The 15,823-nt window shown below is 43.0% G+C and overlaps 2 protein-coding genes across 2 annotated transcripts in view; one reads left to right on the top strand and one right to left on the bottom strand.

Annotated features, from left to right (window-relative positions):
- Nucleotides 1-435: 435 nt before the first annotated feature.
- FAM161B (FAM161 centrosomal protein B) lies at nt 436-8,657 on the bottom strand. The gene is made up of 8 exons (XM_035328016.1): nt 8,531-8,657; nt 6,953-7,515; nt 4,899-5,236; nt 4,378-4,505; nt 3,923-4,090; nt 3,327-3,426; nt 1,772-1,902; nt 436-1,427 (listed from the first exon to the last, which is right to left on the bottom strand). Exons 1-8 carry the CDS (start codon nt 8,638-8,640, stop codon nt 1,337-1,339), a joined length of 1,629 nt encoding a protein of 542 aa, XP_035183907.1. The 5' UTR covers nt 8,641-8,657; the 3' UTR covers nt 436-1,336.
- Nucleotides 8,658-8,949: 292 nt separating this feature from the next.
- COQ6 (coenzyme Q6, monooxygenase) overlaps nt 8,950-15,823 on the top strand; it is a 9,292-nt gene continuing 2,418 nt past the window's right edge. The window contains exons 1-10 of the mRNA XM_035328634.1: nt 8,950-9,185; nt 10,449-10,583; nt 11,326-11,384; nt 11,769-11,892; nt 12,339-12,469; nt 12,847-12,954; nt 13,056-13,118; nt 13,281-13,388; nt 13,797-13,999; nt 15,416-15,531. Of these exons, the coding sequence (XP_035184525.1) occupies nt 8,954-9,185; nt 10,449-10,583; nt 11,326-11,384; nt 11,769-11,892; nt 12,339-12,469; nt 12,847-12,954; nt 13,056-13,118; nt 13,281-13,388; nt 13,797-13,999; nt 15,416-15,531 (1,279 nt within the window). The 5' untranslated portion in view covers nt 8,950-8,953. The remainder of the gene's footprint in view (nt 9,186-10,448; nt 10,584-11,325; nt 11,385-11,768; nt 11,893-12,338; nt 12,470-12,846; nt 12,955-13,055; nt 13,119-13,280; nt 13,389-13,796; nt 14,000-15,415; nt 15,532-15,823) is intronic.

Raw genomic sequence — 15,823 nt, 5'->3', positions numbered from 1 at the left:
GTTTGTTGGAGATTCTTTGAGTCAGTAAGGATTGCTGCAACATAATGCACTCAGCTATGTACCAGCATGAACTGATCTCTGTGTAAGTAAGTCTTAACATAGCAGCCTGAAAACCTGGGACCCTAAATTCCTGGATCTAATGCTTTGCTATGATTTAAAATGCCATGATCTCAGTCTTATATCTTTATCTAATGCGCTAGCTTTTACAGCTACCGTATTTCTGATTTGACAATGAGGTAGTGTTATTATATAAGGAGAAATAATTAGAGCTAATGAAGATGAAAAAGACACAATTTCCATTTAAGTGAGGAAAAGATTGATAAAGAAATTGGACAATGCAGAAACATTGATAGCCATTTATTATTTTTTTATAATTTCAAAGTGCTTTGATACCATGATTCTCAGAAAATGGGTGGGAGCGGTTTGTATTCATGAGACTCTTATTATTACCAGGTACAGGAAGATGATTAATGTGTGAACCATACCAATTAAGATATTATACCCAGGCATTTGAGTGACACATTGACAAATAATACCTTATCTCGCTTGCACCAAAGTCCATTTTTGATATCACAGTAATAGTAGAATTAGGACAATAGCAGTCCAAAGTGATGCATTGTTTACTTATAACCTTCTCCATACTTTTGGTTGTGTTTTTTTTTCAGGCCAAATTAATGACCTAAATTGGTAAGAAGTTAAAACAAAGCTTCAAATCATGGCCTATGTGAGATATTTTAATATAGAAAGACTATTGCTTTTTCCTTAAGGGAGGAAGAAGCAGATCTGGTCATGAGTGAATGAAGAGTTAACAGGCTCAAGAAGAAATTCCCCATGAGTCTTCTCCCAGGGTAGATCAACTCTTCACTATTTTTGTAGAAATTCCTTGTTTAAAGTCATTCTACCCCAGTTATGTATAAACCAAGGCTTAGCACATTGAAAAGGACTCTTCCCTTTCCTAGCACTTCCGTGGCATGAACACAAGCAGCTGACATTAGAGGATGCACCTCTTCAATCTTTCATGTCTACTTTTATCCAGAGATAGTGCTTCAACCTTTTTAACTTGTTGTTTTGTTTCATGCAGTCCTTTTAAAGAAAGGGAAATCGCTCACATGATCGCTTCACACTTGTGAAGACTAAGGGGGGCTGCAAGGTTTCCTGGGTTGGACAAAATGTGCTCTAAACGACAGTCAGTCCTTTTTTCCTTTATTAAGTTTTCCCATCTCACTTACCCCAGAGCAATTATTGTCAGCCGAAACCAGAAAGTTCCTGAGGATTAACCTGGAGAATCTTGAATTCAAAAAATCAAGAGATGATCCATGGATTCTTCTGTTAGATCTTACGTTGCGTTTTCCTCTCCTCTCTGTTCTTCGTGAGGTTCTCCTTCCTCTACAGTGCAGTCGTTCTTTTCACTCTGAGGCTGGGACACTCTGCAGAAATAGTGATTGTCTAACACTGGAAATGGTTTGCAGTGCTTACTTGCTGCTTTGTCCCATGCATAAGAAATAGAGGGCCTGCCTAGCAGTCATGGAAGTCAAGACTGAGGAACCATGATGCTTAATTACAGAGGAGTAGCGTTCTGTGTGAGATATTTTAATATAGAAAGACTATTGCTTTTTCCTTATGGGAGGAAGAAGCAGATATGGTCATGAGTGAATGAAGAGTTAACAGTTAACAGTAATTTTTCCTCCACTACATGTAGGAATGCTTCTATGAAAAAAAGAAAAGCTTTCTGATCAAAGGCAAAAGAGCTCTACTGCATAGTTATTATTACCTGTGAATGTCAGATTCTTCTTCCAGCAAGTCAGTAGCATCTTCTCCTTTTTTCCTTACAAATTCTTCACTTAGCCCAACATGCTGGAGGGTGTGTCTGTAGCGACGCTCTGCTCCTTGACGGGCATCATGCTATGAAATTGAAACTTAAACAATAAGCATATAGAACTGGGGCTTTCCTGTAAGCCAAGTCAAGTTGTTTTAAAGTTTATGGCTGACACTCCTAATGAGAACAAGAGAACAGCAAAGTCCACGTCCAGAATGTTTGTCCTTCGTAGGGTACAATATCAAAACTGAATACTAGGAGAATGTCCCCCATATCTCTCAAAGCTGGAGCTCACCTTTTCCTGCTTCTGTTCTTTTTCACTTTGTTCTTCTGTTCTCCTGCTTCTACAGCGTTCCAGTCTTAACACAGTAGCACACTTGTGTCTGAATCCTGACTCTGACACTCAGGTTGAGCATATGTGCAAAAAAGGGTTGTGAGAAATTCTGGAAGCATGTTGGTTTGTAATGTGTAAGCACTAACCACAGTGGAGTTCAACAAACAGAGCTTGTGAAATAGCTTCACATCAGCTCATATTCAAGAAGTTGAAAACCAAGCATCCTGGATCCTATATCTTCACTGCCTCTGCATAAACCTTGCAAATTAATGTAGTTTGAACTGAGGCTTTCCAGAGGGAGTGGCTGGTTTCTAAAGATAAACGTGTTCTGTATGGAAAGACAGAAATCTTGTCTCCAGCTAAGTTCATGTTATCAATACTGGTAAATTCTTACCAACCTGACAAACAGAAATGTTACCGAAATTTATCATACAAATGTGTTCTCTGCTTCCATTAACTGCTCACCTGAACAGAAAGTTTAAGCCAAAAGGATATTTCTATTGAGATACCTTAAATCAGCATATAGTTATGTATTGTCAGTATGTCTCTAACCAGGTATCTATCAAAACTGCAAGGAGACAGAACTGAGAGAGAAAACTGAGGGAAATATACTTTCTATAAAATATTTTTTTTATCTACACTTAAGTGCACTATAGATTTGCAGATGGTAGGTACTGTGTGATGGTGAGATGTGCTTAATGCAACCACAGACAGCCGAGCTTGCAGGTGATATAAGTGATTTAACAATCATTCATGTTTTTCCAGTAGCACTGGAGTTACACAGTAAAAGTGCTCAACTGGAGAGGGTTTTTTAAAAAAATAAATTTCTGGACTGCAGGCCATGGTGTTGAGGTGCAGAATAGGCATTCGTATAGTTTCTGGTGTGATAAGGCCTTAATTTTGATCAGACGATATATTTTGATTGCAATATATAGTAAGCATTGGAAAGCTCTACAACCAATAAGTAAGTACAAGTGTTTTTCAAGTCATGGGAAGGAGTTTAAGTAACACTTGGGTGGCTGTCCCATGTATTATTTAAGCGTAATCCAGAGACTATACGAGCATTTGCACCCTCTCATCGATGAATTGCTTGGTACTAGACTTCTTAATGCCTGTCTTAAACGAAAGACAATGTATCCTGTCACCCAGAAACACTCTGGAACTTTGACCAGTTACCTTGGTGACCTGTTCAAAGAGGTATGGTCTGTTCTTGACTCGCAGCTGCATTTCTTCCAGCTCCTTTCTGTATTCCTTTGTTCTCTCTCTCATATTTTGCCTGAAATGGAAAATTTCCCTGTCTAATACAGGTTCCCTCTGACTGTAGCTGATCAGGAACCAGGAATTCTCAACAACCATTTTGTCCTTTAAATAGCTCTGGGAATTGTCCTTATTCCAAATCCTGGGTAAAACACTGCTGTTGCTAGTGAGCTATGCACCCTCAGCAAGCTTTACTACTGGAGTGTAAGAAGAGAACCAGTGTTCAAGTTTTGACAAAATCTTGCCTTATGTGTTTTATGTGCTTTACCAAAGGAGACATTTCAGTTGGCTTGTTTGTACAAAATCGTCTCTACTGATGTTAAGAGGAAACTATTCTGTTTGGAAAGAGTAGCGTGGGACTGTGAAAAAAAACAAATGAATGTGGAATAGGTATGGCAGCCAAAAAACTCAGGTTAGGAATGAAGGATCTTAGACCCAACTCCTCTTAAAAAATCATCTGATAATCCCCAGTTACCAAAGCAAACATTTATCTCTGTGCAGAACAGGATACTGACCAGTTCTGTTTCAACTTCTCCTTGAGTGTTTCATCCAGACTTTTATGTGGATCCAGGGCTTTTGCTCGGCTGTTCACTGACTTACGGATAGCTTGATATTTCTTTTTCCGTTCTTCCAGCCAATGAATTCCTTCTTTGTCTCCTTCCTTTTTGCTTTCTTGGGAGCATCTGTACAGGAGAAAGTAAGCAATGAGCTCACTTAACAATGCCAGGCTGCATGCTGGCTGGCAGTTTCAGTTTTGTAATCCTCCAAGGAGAAAAGCAAAATTTCAGACATAGATGTATGTAGCTCCCAAAGCAACTGGGAGGCAGGATAAGAATTAACAAGGAAAGAAGACTACAGAGAAACATTTAGGAAAAGTATTGTTGATGTGATGAGGGAAAACATTATTATTTTTTTCTCCATTTCAGTCATTAGTTGGTGTATGGTCTTGCAGACAAACGTTTTTACTTACCTAATAGCAGATTCCCTTTTTCTTGTTGCATCTGTAATATGCACTGGAAGGGTGTTGGAAGAGAGAGAGGAAAGTGCAGTCAAAGAACAACTTTTTTGCATCGAAACTTTGGAAAGTTGATGAGAATCCTGAAAGAAATTGAACTTTATTCAGTGTGTTTGTTCACAGCATAGAATGTCCTCTGTTCTTGGTCTACTAGAGAGAACAGGCAGAGGTATGTAGGCAGTGCACTCATTCTTCTCTCTTCCACCAGTATGGGTTTACATGGGGAGAGGCTGAGGGGTGAGAGGGAAGGAGACTTGGTTAGGAGTATGGAAGGGTGGCTGAGCTTAGCTGCCATAGCTCATCTCTCTGTGTAGAACTTTGTTCTCCGATTTGTACTAGAATTCTGCAGTACTCCCAAGGCAAGGGCACAGGTCTCACTGAAGGACATGAAATATGCATAAATAAATGCTATACATTTAAGAACTTGCCATCTTTATCACAGAGAATAGTACCACAGAAATATCTGGTCATCTCACCTTTATCCTTTCATTAGCCTGCCTCTGCCTGCTACGGAGATTGGAGGTTCGTAGCTTGAATGGCTTATTACGAGTTGCCTCTTTGACTTCCTGTCTTCTTACTGCTTCCCTCTGAAATGCCCAATAAAGTTCTTCAAAATCTGGTATTGTTGGATTAATCCTTGGTGTGAAGCTGAAGCTTTTGTCCTGCAAGAAGCCAAGTTTTTCCTGCTTAGTTTTAGTGGCAGTTCGGGACTGAGGCTTCCTCCGACAGTTGCTGGTATCTATAGGAGCTACAGAGCTCTCAAGCAAATCCTTGGCTCTCATCTGAATGCGGATTTCTCTGTAGAGTTCAGCTTCTAAGGAATCAAAAACAAAACAATGAGAATAATAAGAGTGACATAAAAGGCTGCCAAATCGTCACTGGACAACTCTAAGCTTTTCTTTATGATGGCAGCTACTCACAGGAGAGAGAACTGGCATCTGGTGTTCTTTCTCCACTTTCCACCTCCTCTTTTCTCTGCCTCCCAGGAAAGAAATTCGAAGGAACATGAAGAACCATGGTAATGTCTCATTCTTAGGCATTAATCTCTAGATATCTCTTTCCCTTCTCACAGAGTAAGTTACTGAACTGGCCTTCTCCTCCTATTCCTTTTCCGAGGAGTACCAGGTAATTGTGCCTCTTTGTCTTGCAGATGTGTTAATGAAGGTTCTACTTTTCATATGGGACTCTATGTCCTTAAACTGATGGGTGATCCAAACAGGCTTTTCAAGCCTATTCATAATGGATGATGGCTTTTCTATCTTAACAGCCAGCACTGTTAGTTCTGAAAAAAAGATTTTAAGTAAGGAGGATTTGGTGGATGGATCCTATCTTGTGACTTCTGTGACAAACTTTCCATAGAAAAAATGTTTCAGGGGTATAATGTCAGACTGTGTCCTTTACTGTGCAACACTGAATGTTTATGAAAGTGTAGACAAAATTATGTTTTGTTTTTTTGTTTTTCACTTTTAGAAAAAAAAAAATCAATACTGCTCTTTGCAACGTAAGATTTTTTGGAGTCTGTTTATAAGTTTGCATTGATTGAGGTATGAAATGTTTGTTCCCCCCTCCTTCTCATATGACAGACAGAAACAGAACAGTGGTTTATCCCTTGCTCTCTTTTACCCTTCCAATCCATTTTACATAGCAGTGTACAACGTAAGTTTTTCTGATGAAAACTGGTGTTTATGCAAGAAGAATTCAATGGGAAACGGTAAAAAAAAAAAAAAAAAGTGTGAGAAAAGCGATGATAACCATTAAGGACCGAAGGACTGATCTGTCTCCTATACTAAGTGTTAAGTCTGTATTGTTTACTTCAAACATGCAACTGTGAGTGCTTAAGCTTAAGCCACTTGAAAGAAAGAGAGTATCAGGACAACTTCCTTGATCATCTCTCTGACTAGAATGGCCCTAGTCACCTCCCTCACGTGTTTCAGTGCTTAATAAGAAGGTGAAGAGTAACTGGTAAGGTAACTGAAAACATCAGAGAATGGCAGGAGAGACAGGACTGCTGCACTATTGCTTAGAACCAGACTAACTGCCTGACTGGGGCTCAGGAAATATATTTCTTGCAGGGGTTCTGTGCAGCACAGGTGACAGTGGGAGTAAAATTACCACTTCCAAGATACTGCATGGACCTTGGGTAGATACTTTTGGCATTACATTTGTTTTCATGCTTGTACCACACACACATCATGCAAGACCCTTTAGTCTAACTAAAAATATGGAATTCAGTTCAGGGAAGCATGCCCAAACTATCACAATATGCAGCAAAAAGGGCACAGAAACCTGTCTGAAGAGCTCAGTGTACCCACGTGTGTTTGGGAGTAGTGCAGAACTGCCAGAGCTGACGCTACCACAAGACTGCTAAATTTAGGACACTCTACCTTAAGGGTCTCTAGATGAAATGTAATGAGCAGTGATACAGAGGAGACCAGACAATACCAGAGGAAGTAATGATACTGGCCTTAACTCCCAGGCAGTAAGGGATAGTCAGGGAGCTGTTTATACAGGAAGAGCCCTGGCACTTTACCTTTGAGTTTATCTCCAAGAAGTGGGTCATATGTGGATTTAGGAACTTTTCGACTGGCTTGCTTCGGTTTTGAGCTCTCACTTGGGGTTGCTGCTGCCAGGAACTTCTGTCTGATAGCTTCTTTCTTTTTCTCCTCCTTCTCCAGGAAACTGAAGGGCCGCTGAGTGGAAAGCAGCAGCTCCTTTCTTTTCTGTGTTGCTATTTGCCTGCGAATCTCATTCTGTTCCATTATTTCCTGATAAAGGGGCAGAAACACATGGGCAGGTACAGGCTGTGCCCGGAATTGTTTCTGACATTCAGCTTCATCCTGGCTTTGCCTTTTGTCTCTCGGATTGTTTAGTTCAAGAAACAAGTATGACTTCATCAGCTGGGACTTTTTGCGAGCTTCCCGCAGTGTCATTTTGAAGGGCTGAGGGATGGTGATGGAAGGAATCCAGGGAGATGAAGCACTTTTGGGCCTCAGGCACGATTTAGGAAACAAGTGAGGTTTTTGCTGATCCCAGGTACTGTCCGAGGTAAGGTCAATCAAAGACCTGGACTGTCTTTTGTTACCAGATGCATGACTAAGACAAAGACATGATGAAGGGGAAATAAGGGAAATTATTAACAATTAGAATTAAAAGAAGGGAGATGCTGTTGATTAAGAGAAAGACACTGTAGGCTGGGCTGGTAGGTAAAAGACAGGCCTAGGCCTTACCGTTCTCAGGCTTTGTATTTTCCTTTGCTACTTGAGTCTGTGAACATAGCCTTGCTTGTATTCTGTTTTCTACACACAGAATGGCAATTGTGACTACCTGGATCTCTAATGCAACTTCTTATGCTGCTGGTACTCTAATGCCAGTAAGGCTGCAAGTTAAACAGGATGTTCTAGCTTCAAGGATATTCGGGAAACGGCTATTCAACATAAAAGACAAAATCGCAAGAGGCAATGAATTAAGCACACAGATGCACCTCACAAACAGAAGTTAAAGGAAACAGAACCAAACACTGGAATTCCCAAGACTTTCATGGAAGGGCGGCTACCAGGAACTATGTGAGTGCAGTTTTTGGGAGACTTGGCTGGCAGCCTCGTAGCTGTTCAGAATATATAATTCAGAAAATATAACCAATTACATATATATATATATATATATATAAAACAAACCACAAGACTACCCTGGGTCTCACAGAAACAGCAGACTTCTCGTAGTATTTTGGGGGTGATAACTGGGTAAAACACTGTGAGACGTTTAGGGAAGGATCAAACGCAGGGCACCTGAGGTGGATCGGTGAAAACCAAGCGCCGGAAAACGGAGATACGGAAAGGGGCCGGCTGTGGGAACAGGCTGCTAGCCAGCGTGCTTGCCTGGCGACCGCGGTAACCAGTGCCACCTTCTTTATAAACGGTGATTTTATTTTCTTTCTAAGAGCGTGCGAGCAGGCACTGAACTTCCAGGGCTCTGATGCGGGGGCACATAAACGTTAAAGCCGGTGAGCACAGGCTGGGGGCACCCGTGCTGTTCATTCCATGCAAACGCCGTTTACGGGGCCGCGGCTCGGGCCCCGTCCGTCCTCCAGCCCCGGCAGCCCCCGCCCTACCTGGGCGCCCCGGCCCCGGCCGCTCGCTGCGAGACGTCCCCGGGGCCCTGGGCCTGGCCCCGCCGCCACACGCCGGGCCCGCTGCCCGCCGGCCCTTGCGGCCCCTCCATCCCCGAGCGCCTCGGGTCCCGCCGGCACCTGCAACACAGAACGCGGTGAGGGGGGTGCGGCCCCCGCCGTGCGCCCCCCAGCCCCAGCCCCAGCCCTGCCCTCACCTGCGGGCCTCCGCCGCTGCTTCAGCTCCCGGCCCGGCTCCCACCAATCAGCGAGGCCTGCAGCGCTCTAGCCCCGCCTCACTGCCTAAGCAGCCAATCAGGCTCCAAGACGGGCAGCTCGTACCGCTCGCTCATTGGTGCTGAGGAAGAGGCGGTCTCGCAGCGCCCGCCCCCCCCCTCAGGGAGCGGCGCCGTTGCCATGGTTGCCATGGCCGTCGCGGGCGGGACGGTGGCCGCCATTTCCGCAGCCATGGCGGCGGCGTGCGGCAGGGCCCTGCTGGCTCCGCTCGGCCGGCGGCGGGCCCCGCTCCGCTCCTTCACCGCCGCTCCTCCTCACCCTCCTCCTCCTCCTCCTCCTCACGGCCCCGCCGCCGCGCCGCTCTACGACGTGGTGGTGTCGGGCGGGGGCATGGTGGGCAGCGCCATGGCCGCCGCGCTGGGTAAGGCCGTGACCTTCCTGCGGGCGGGGCGGCTGGAGGCGGCCGTCGTGGGCCTCGGCGTAGTTGAATATATATATATATATATGTAACTAGTGCTTTGAGTCGTCTAGGCTACTTGTAGTATTTGTGTCAAATGCTCACCCTCAGATCGCTGATGAATAATTTCAGCCGTGGCTTTGTTTTCCTGGGAAGTTATTTTTAAAGCTTAATACCTAAGTGCTATTCAGACCCCAAGTTTTATTCTCTAAGTCTGTATTTTAAAGACCAGAACACTAAGTTAAAATATATCTGCAGTTAGTTTTTGTCACTGGAGATCCTGAGAGCACCGGCAGCTCTTGTATTTGCAACATTGATTCAGGAGGGTGCGATATTGACAGAAGCCTTAACAGAAGAGATTTTAAAGAGCAAAGTTCCTAAGGAATAAGGTTCTTTGCAAGTACTGAAGGTTCACTTCAGAAATTTATCACTGTTCTGTGTGTGTTGTTAAACGCCACCGAAATGACACTTGAGACAGTTAGCACAAGGAGCCCCTCAGGCAGTCCCTAAGGCTAAGGAGCAGAGTTGGGGCCTTTCAAGAGAGGAGCTTGTTACATGGAATCTAGAAAACACATTCAAGATGCGGGTGTTACTGGGGCTGCTGCAGCAGTAAGCTTGTGATGATGTAAAGACACTTCCTGGTCTCTGTAGGTTGTACCACCAGAGCAGTCAGATGCAAGGAGCACTGCCAGCTCAGTGTGGTTTACTCTGTACTTGAATAATCTCTTCAATTTTTTTTTGCTTCTCTTTAAGTATATGGGAAGTCTAAACTGCCTGTGCTATTCCACTGTCGAAATATAAGAACATAACCAACGCCCATGTAGTTGCTAAATATCATGGAAGTTTAAATTTTTGCCTTTTGTTCTAGTTAGTGAATTTATATTCAGGCTCTGAAAAATGTGTTTTGTACTTGCAGAATTCATTCATTAATACTGGACTTCAGTAACTTTAGTAACAAAATCTGCACAAACTTGTGCAAAAATTAAAATTTTGTACAAAAATTCTGCTTTAACTGCAGAAGGGTTGTCTATCACAGTTACAGGGCTGTAGTTATAAAGCTTCAAAAATTACAAAGTTTACCTGCCTAGTCAAAACCTGCACTGTAAACGTGTTTCTTCGTTAGTTTGAATTCTGTCTTATACAAACACATAGGCGTTATTGATGCAGAAATGAGAAAAGGGCCTTTTGGTAGGAGCATTCTAACAAGCATATATTTGCTTCCTTTAGGGCATGATATCCACTTCCATGATAAGAAAATCGCTTTGCTGGAGGCTGGTCCTAGGAAAGAATATGGTCAGTTGCCAGAGAGGTTCAGTAACAGGGTCAGTTCCATCTCCCCAGGATCAGCGACCCTTCTAAGCAGTAAGTATAATTTCTGTTGTGTTTTTAGCAGCATGGTTGAATTGTTTTTGTTTTGTTTAAACAAAACCCCTCTGAGCGTGCATTGCCTTCATCCTAAACAGGATGGAGTTGTTTGGCTTTATCTCTTAGTATTCTAAGTACTGATTGCTGTGGTTAAATCAGGCTTTTCATCGGAACAGGTATCTTGGTTTGATTGCTTATATAAATACATATAATGCAAATGTTTGTGTTGTTAGGCTAGCGAAGGGTTGTAAGGTGCTCTCTACAGCATCTGGAATGCACTGTTCACAAAATATGCATGTTTCCCACATGTTCAGTGCTCTGTAGTCTCGTAACTTCTGATCACAACACTTCTGGTCAATTTTAATTTCAAAGGCAGTTTGAAGCCTTGATTCCATATGGAGAAAGAAACATTATAAACAGTGGTTATGAATGTCTGTGTCTACTTTTTTGCCCAATGACAGTTGACTGTATAAGTCACAGCACTCACAGAAAACTCGTGTCTTTTCTAGTGGCTTGTGTTAATAGCAAAATAAATAGAGCAGTGCTGGAGCTGTAAAAGTACTGAGGCAGAACTGCCCCTGTTCAGGGACGGTGAAAGTCTGGGCAAGCTGGAAAGGAGTCAGTGGTTCATAGTCAGGGAGAGAGGAGGAGAGCATGGAGAGAGCTTCAGCTTTGTTTGGGTCTCAGTGGCACTCATAACCCTGTGTCCCCATACATTTGTGTCTTCTTTCTCCTTTAGGTTTTGGCGCATGGGATCATGTCTGCAGCCTGAGATTCAAACCGTTCCGGCGAATGCAGGTGCCATACTCAGGGATGGGAGTGTACTGTGTGTTTGTCTGCTTTGAATTCTCAAACATCCAAAGTTTATTTCTTTGGCAAAGGGTGGGCCATGCTTTTCTGTGGGGAGATACCTATCAGAGTCTTGATGTTGCAGGATAAAAACTTGATTCCTAATGGAAGCTGTAGACATGGAGACGTGGGTACTAGTCAGGAAAGACAGAAATAAAGGTGGTAGGGTAGCATTATATGTTAATTATGTAACAGTAGTCCAGGACATTTCCTCTAGTCACGTATTTCTAGATTGACATACTCTCTTGCTATTAAGATAGACACGTTCATGTTCTCTGAAGGAACTGCACTTACCTGTCATGTAGCTTCATATCATGTATTTTTTCTTTGCAGGTATGGGATGCTTGTTCAGAGGCCATCATTGTTTTTGAGAAAGATGACTTTGATGACATGGGTTACATAGTGGAGAATGACGTCATTATGGCTGCTCTCACAAAACAGTTAGATGCAGTAGCAGGTAGTGGACAACTTCTTTAATATTTTATTGCCTGCAGAGAGCTTTCAGTTACTTGTCTTCTGTTGTGTATGCTAACTTATGAGAGGAGAAAGAGTATTCATCTAACAAATAACTGGAACATGGGCAGCTTCTTGTCATGGGGCAGAAGGGAGGGAGAAATCTGTCTCCCATAGGCTACAAAGCATGAAGACAATTGCATATGTACTTCTCCAGAACATAATCTCTTCAAAATGAGACTTAATGAAAAGGTCGGTAGCTTTCTGTCCAGAGCACACTTAGCAGTGACAAACAGTTGGCCAGATCTATTCTTTCTGGATGCTTTGAGAGTTGTAGGGTCAGTTCTTAGGGTGCCATTAAGGCACGTGTGGCCCTTTGCTGTTGTAGTGATGTTTCCTTTTTTCATGTCTGTATCATGCTGTGACCCTGGCACTTTGTGTTCCCACTAGACCGGGTGGAGGTTTTCTACGGGAGCAGAGCAGTCGGGTATACCTGGCCCCTTCCCTCTCACAGCTGTGACACAAGCCCTTGGGTCCAAATTGAGTTAGCTGATGGACGCAGACTTCAGACCAAACTGCTGGTAACTAGAGTTTTTATTTCTGTTGATCAGGCATCATCTCTTGCCCAAGTCCTTTCCACTGGATTTGGTTCTGATTCCGTGTCTGCCGCTCCACCCACGTGGAGGGCTTGAGTGAGGTGAGTGGCTAACTCTGTCAGAGCTGCTAAGGGACACAGTGCGTAGCCTGTTCTGTACCCTATGCTAGAAGATTGTGAATTGGACTAGAGCAGAAGGGGCCACCTCTTCTGGTTTGGGGGAAATTTATATTTATTAGAATCATAGAATCATATTCTTCCGTTTAGACAAAAATATACGTACATGCAAAAGAGGATTATAGACTGGAATATTGGCTTTTTTAGGAGATGCTCAAGAGGTTGTTTTGCATCTCTGTTTCGCAGATTGGTGCAGATGGCCATAACTCTGTAGTCCGGAAGGAAGCTGAAATTCAGAACATCGAGCATCGGTATGACCAGTCAGCGGTGGTGGCAACTCTTCACTTGTCTGAGGTGAAATTCTGCAGACTCTCTTCCATAAGCAGTGGAACAGCTTAAGCAGATGATGCCAAGTCACTAGTTCTTAACTGTCCACTTGCTTCTTTCCGCTGTAGGCCACAGAAAATAACGTAGCGTGGCAGAGGTTCCTTCCCACAGGGCCGATTGCTCTTCTTCCGGTAAGATGCCTCGTGGTCTCTGGTTTTCACCTTTTAGTCTGTTCTTATAGTAACTCTTCTTCTGCCTTTTACTTTTCATTTATTAAAGTTACCTTGCACTGGTTGCTTTTTTGTTTGTTTCTTTTCCTGTTGATACTTACCCTCGAAATTCTCTTAAACCAGCTGTCTGACACTGCCAGCTCTCTGGTTTGGTCTACATCTCATGAACATGCATCAGAACTTCTCACTATGGATGAGGAAAGTTTTGTGGATAGCATCAACTCTGCCTTTGTGAGTATCATCAGCCTTGCAGCACGTATGGGGCTGGCTGTTGTCATCATGAAGAGTACAGTGGAATCCTACAGCTTAGATAGTAATAGGAAAGGTGGATTCTCAAGTTTCTTCCTCTGGTGCAGAAGATATTAAAAGGACAATTAGCAAAGAAAGGATGACCCTTTGGTCATTCATTTAGGTTAGTTCTGAAAGGTACTGTAGAAGTTGAACTAAACTTCTGAAGGATGGGAAGGGTTGGAGACTTACATGTCCTAAAGTGATGAAGATAGTTTCTTCTGCTGTATATTTTTGTTCAGGTGGTTAAAATTCAGTATTTGGAACTAGTTCAGATTTTTTCTACTGTGTTCTTTTATAGGTCCCATTTGGTTTAACATCTAAAGGTTTCTCTTTGCTTGCTTGTTTCAGTGGAGCAACGTAAACCACTCCGACTTCATCGATACTGCTGGGGCCATGTTTCGGTCTGCTATTTCACTCCTGAAACCCTCCGGGACCGCAGTCCGTCAGCTGCCCCCAAGTGTCGCTAAAGTAGACCCAGAGAGCCGAGCCATGTTCCCCCTTGGAATGGGGCATGCAACAGAGTATGTCCAGCACCGTGTGGCTCTCATTGGGTAAGGTCTCCACGGATGGCTGCTGGGTGAGTGGGTGGCGTGTGGTTAGAAATGATGTGAGCATAGTGACCCCCAGTTAACAAATAACGTGGCTAGAAATACATTTATACTTGCAGTTTGACTTTATCCATGCCCCGTTTATACCATTTGCTCTTGGGTCAACAAAACCCTTTGGTATGAGTAGCTTTCTATCCTTTATGTGTGGTTTCTATGTAAATTGGGCGATAATTGTCTTTCTTTCCTGGTTTCAATAGTTCAGCAAAACAATCCAGTAGCTCATGATGAAGCTGTTCTTCCCCAAAAACATTGTAGCAGCCATTCTATGTACCAGTTTTGAGTTTTAGCTCACTTTTCTTGAACACAAATCACAAAACTTACAGACGGTTCTGGACAGAATGTTACAGGCTTTTGTACAATGATTTATAGAAAGAGGGAAATACCTCAGCTTTTACATTCTAAGGCTGAATGTACTCTCTTCTCCCCGACAGTTGCAGTACCATGCTAGTTTATAGTAATTCTTGGATGCCACATTACATTTCAGATACTTTCCTTCTTTCCAACTTCTGAGTCACTCTGTGCTTACGAGCACACTGTGCTTTATATCTCATTAATGTTTTAAATGTGTGGTCTTACATTTTTTAATCAAACTTTATTTAATTTCTTTAAGAAAGATGTTTGGCTTTGTTCTCTACAGATAAGTCTACTCATAATAAAATCAAAATTGGGTTCTTTTCAGTGATAAACCACTACTTTGTATTCATGATGTCTGTCTTCTTTGTGTTGTGAAACATGACACATCACCTCACACATAATCTACCTATTGGGATACAAAAAAAATAGGACCTAAAGGCCTTGCTGACCTAAAAATCATAGCAAGCAAAGCCACAACCACCATTCACACAGGATTGATCAAAACCCACCTAGGATCATTTGCCCTATCCATCCTAATAACCATCCTGTCAGCACACAGACACCAAACAAAGGCCCCCAACATCCAAAAAAATCTCCCCCCCTACTAAAAATAATCAACAGCTCCCTAATTGACCTCTCTGCCCCTTCAAATATCTCTGCCTGATGTGAAATGCGTCACTTGTACGCTTCCTGTGGTGCCAATGTCACTTACAAAAAATAGTGAGGCCTGTTCCACATATGATCTGTCATGGGACTTTAGCTAGTCACATCTTCATTGTTTTTCCTTTCAGATCTGCTTTTTGCTCTCCCCCTCTTCTTGTTCTCACCCCTTTTTCTTGCACCTTTCAACTGGAGAGGTAGTCAGGTAGTTCAGCACAGCATACAAGGAGAGGTACTGGATAAAGCTGTATATGCTGCTCTAGCATCAAGTTCATTGCAAAGAGTTTGTCAGCCTTTTGGCTTTCTTCAAGACAGGGTCTATATTTCTGTCTTTTCTTGCTCTAGGGATGCAGCACACAGAGTCCACCCACTTGCAGGACAAGGTGTAAACCTGGGCTTTGGTGATATTGCGTGCTTAACTCATCACCTCAGTGCAGCAGCCTTCAACGGGCAAGATCTGGGTAAGGATCTATGAGGTGTCAGTGAGATGTTTACTCTTACAAGCCTTTGCTGGTAACATCAGGACAAGCATTGTCTCTGCAGGATAAGCATGCTGCTATTTTGTGTTTAAAAGGCACAAGCATTTGTTAAGCAAAACTGTTGGATGTAGTTTCCATTCTTAAAAACCTCAAAGATGTTTAAAAAACACGGAAGGATGGAGTTAAAGAGGTGGTGAGATGAAGACTACTGGCTGATGGAATGAGGACTTTATTGAGATAGACCATTTCTCTGTTGTTGCTGTGGTTTTCAGTT

Source organism: Oxyura jamaicensis, chromosome 5, assembly GCF_011077185.1.
Source record: "Oxyura jamaicensis isolate SHBP4307 breed ruddy duck chromosome 5, BPBGC_Ojam_1.0, whole genome shotgun sequence".
Lineage (NCBI taxonomy): Eukaryota > Metazoa > Chordata > Aves > Anseriformes > Anatidae > Oxyura > Oxyura jamaicensis.
This window is presented reverse-complemented; position numbering and strand designations above follow the sequence as displayed.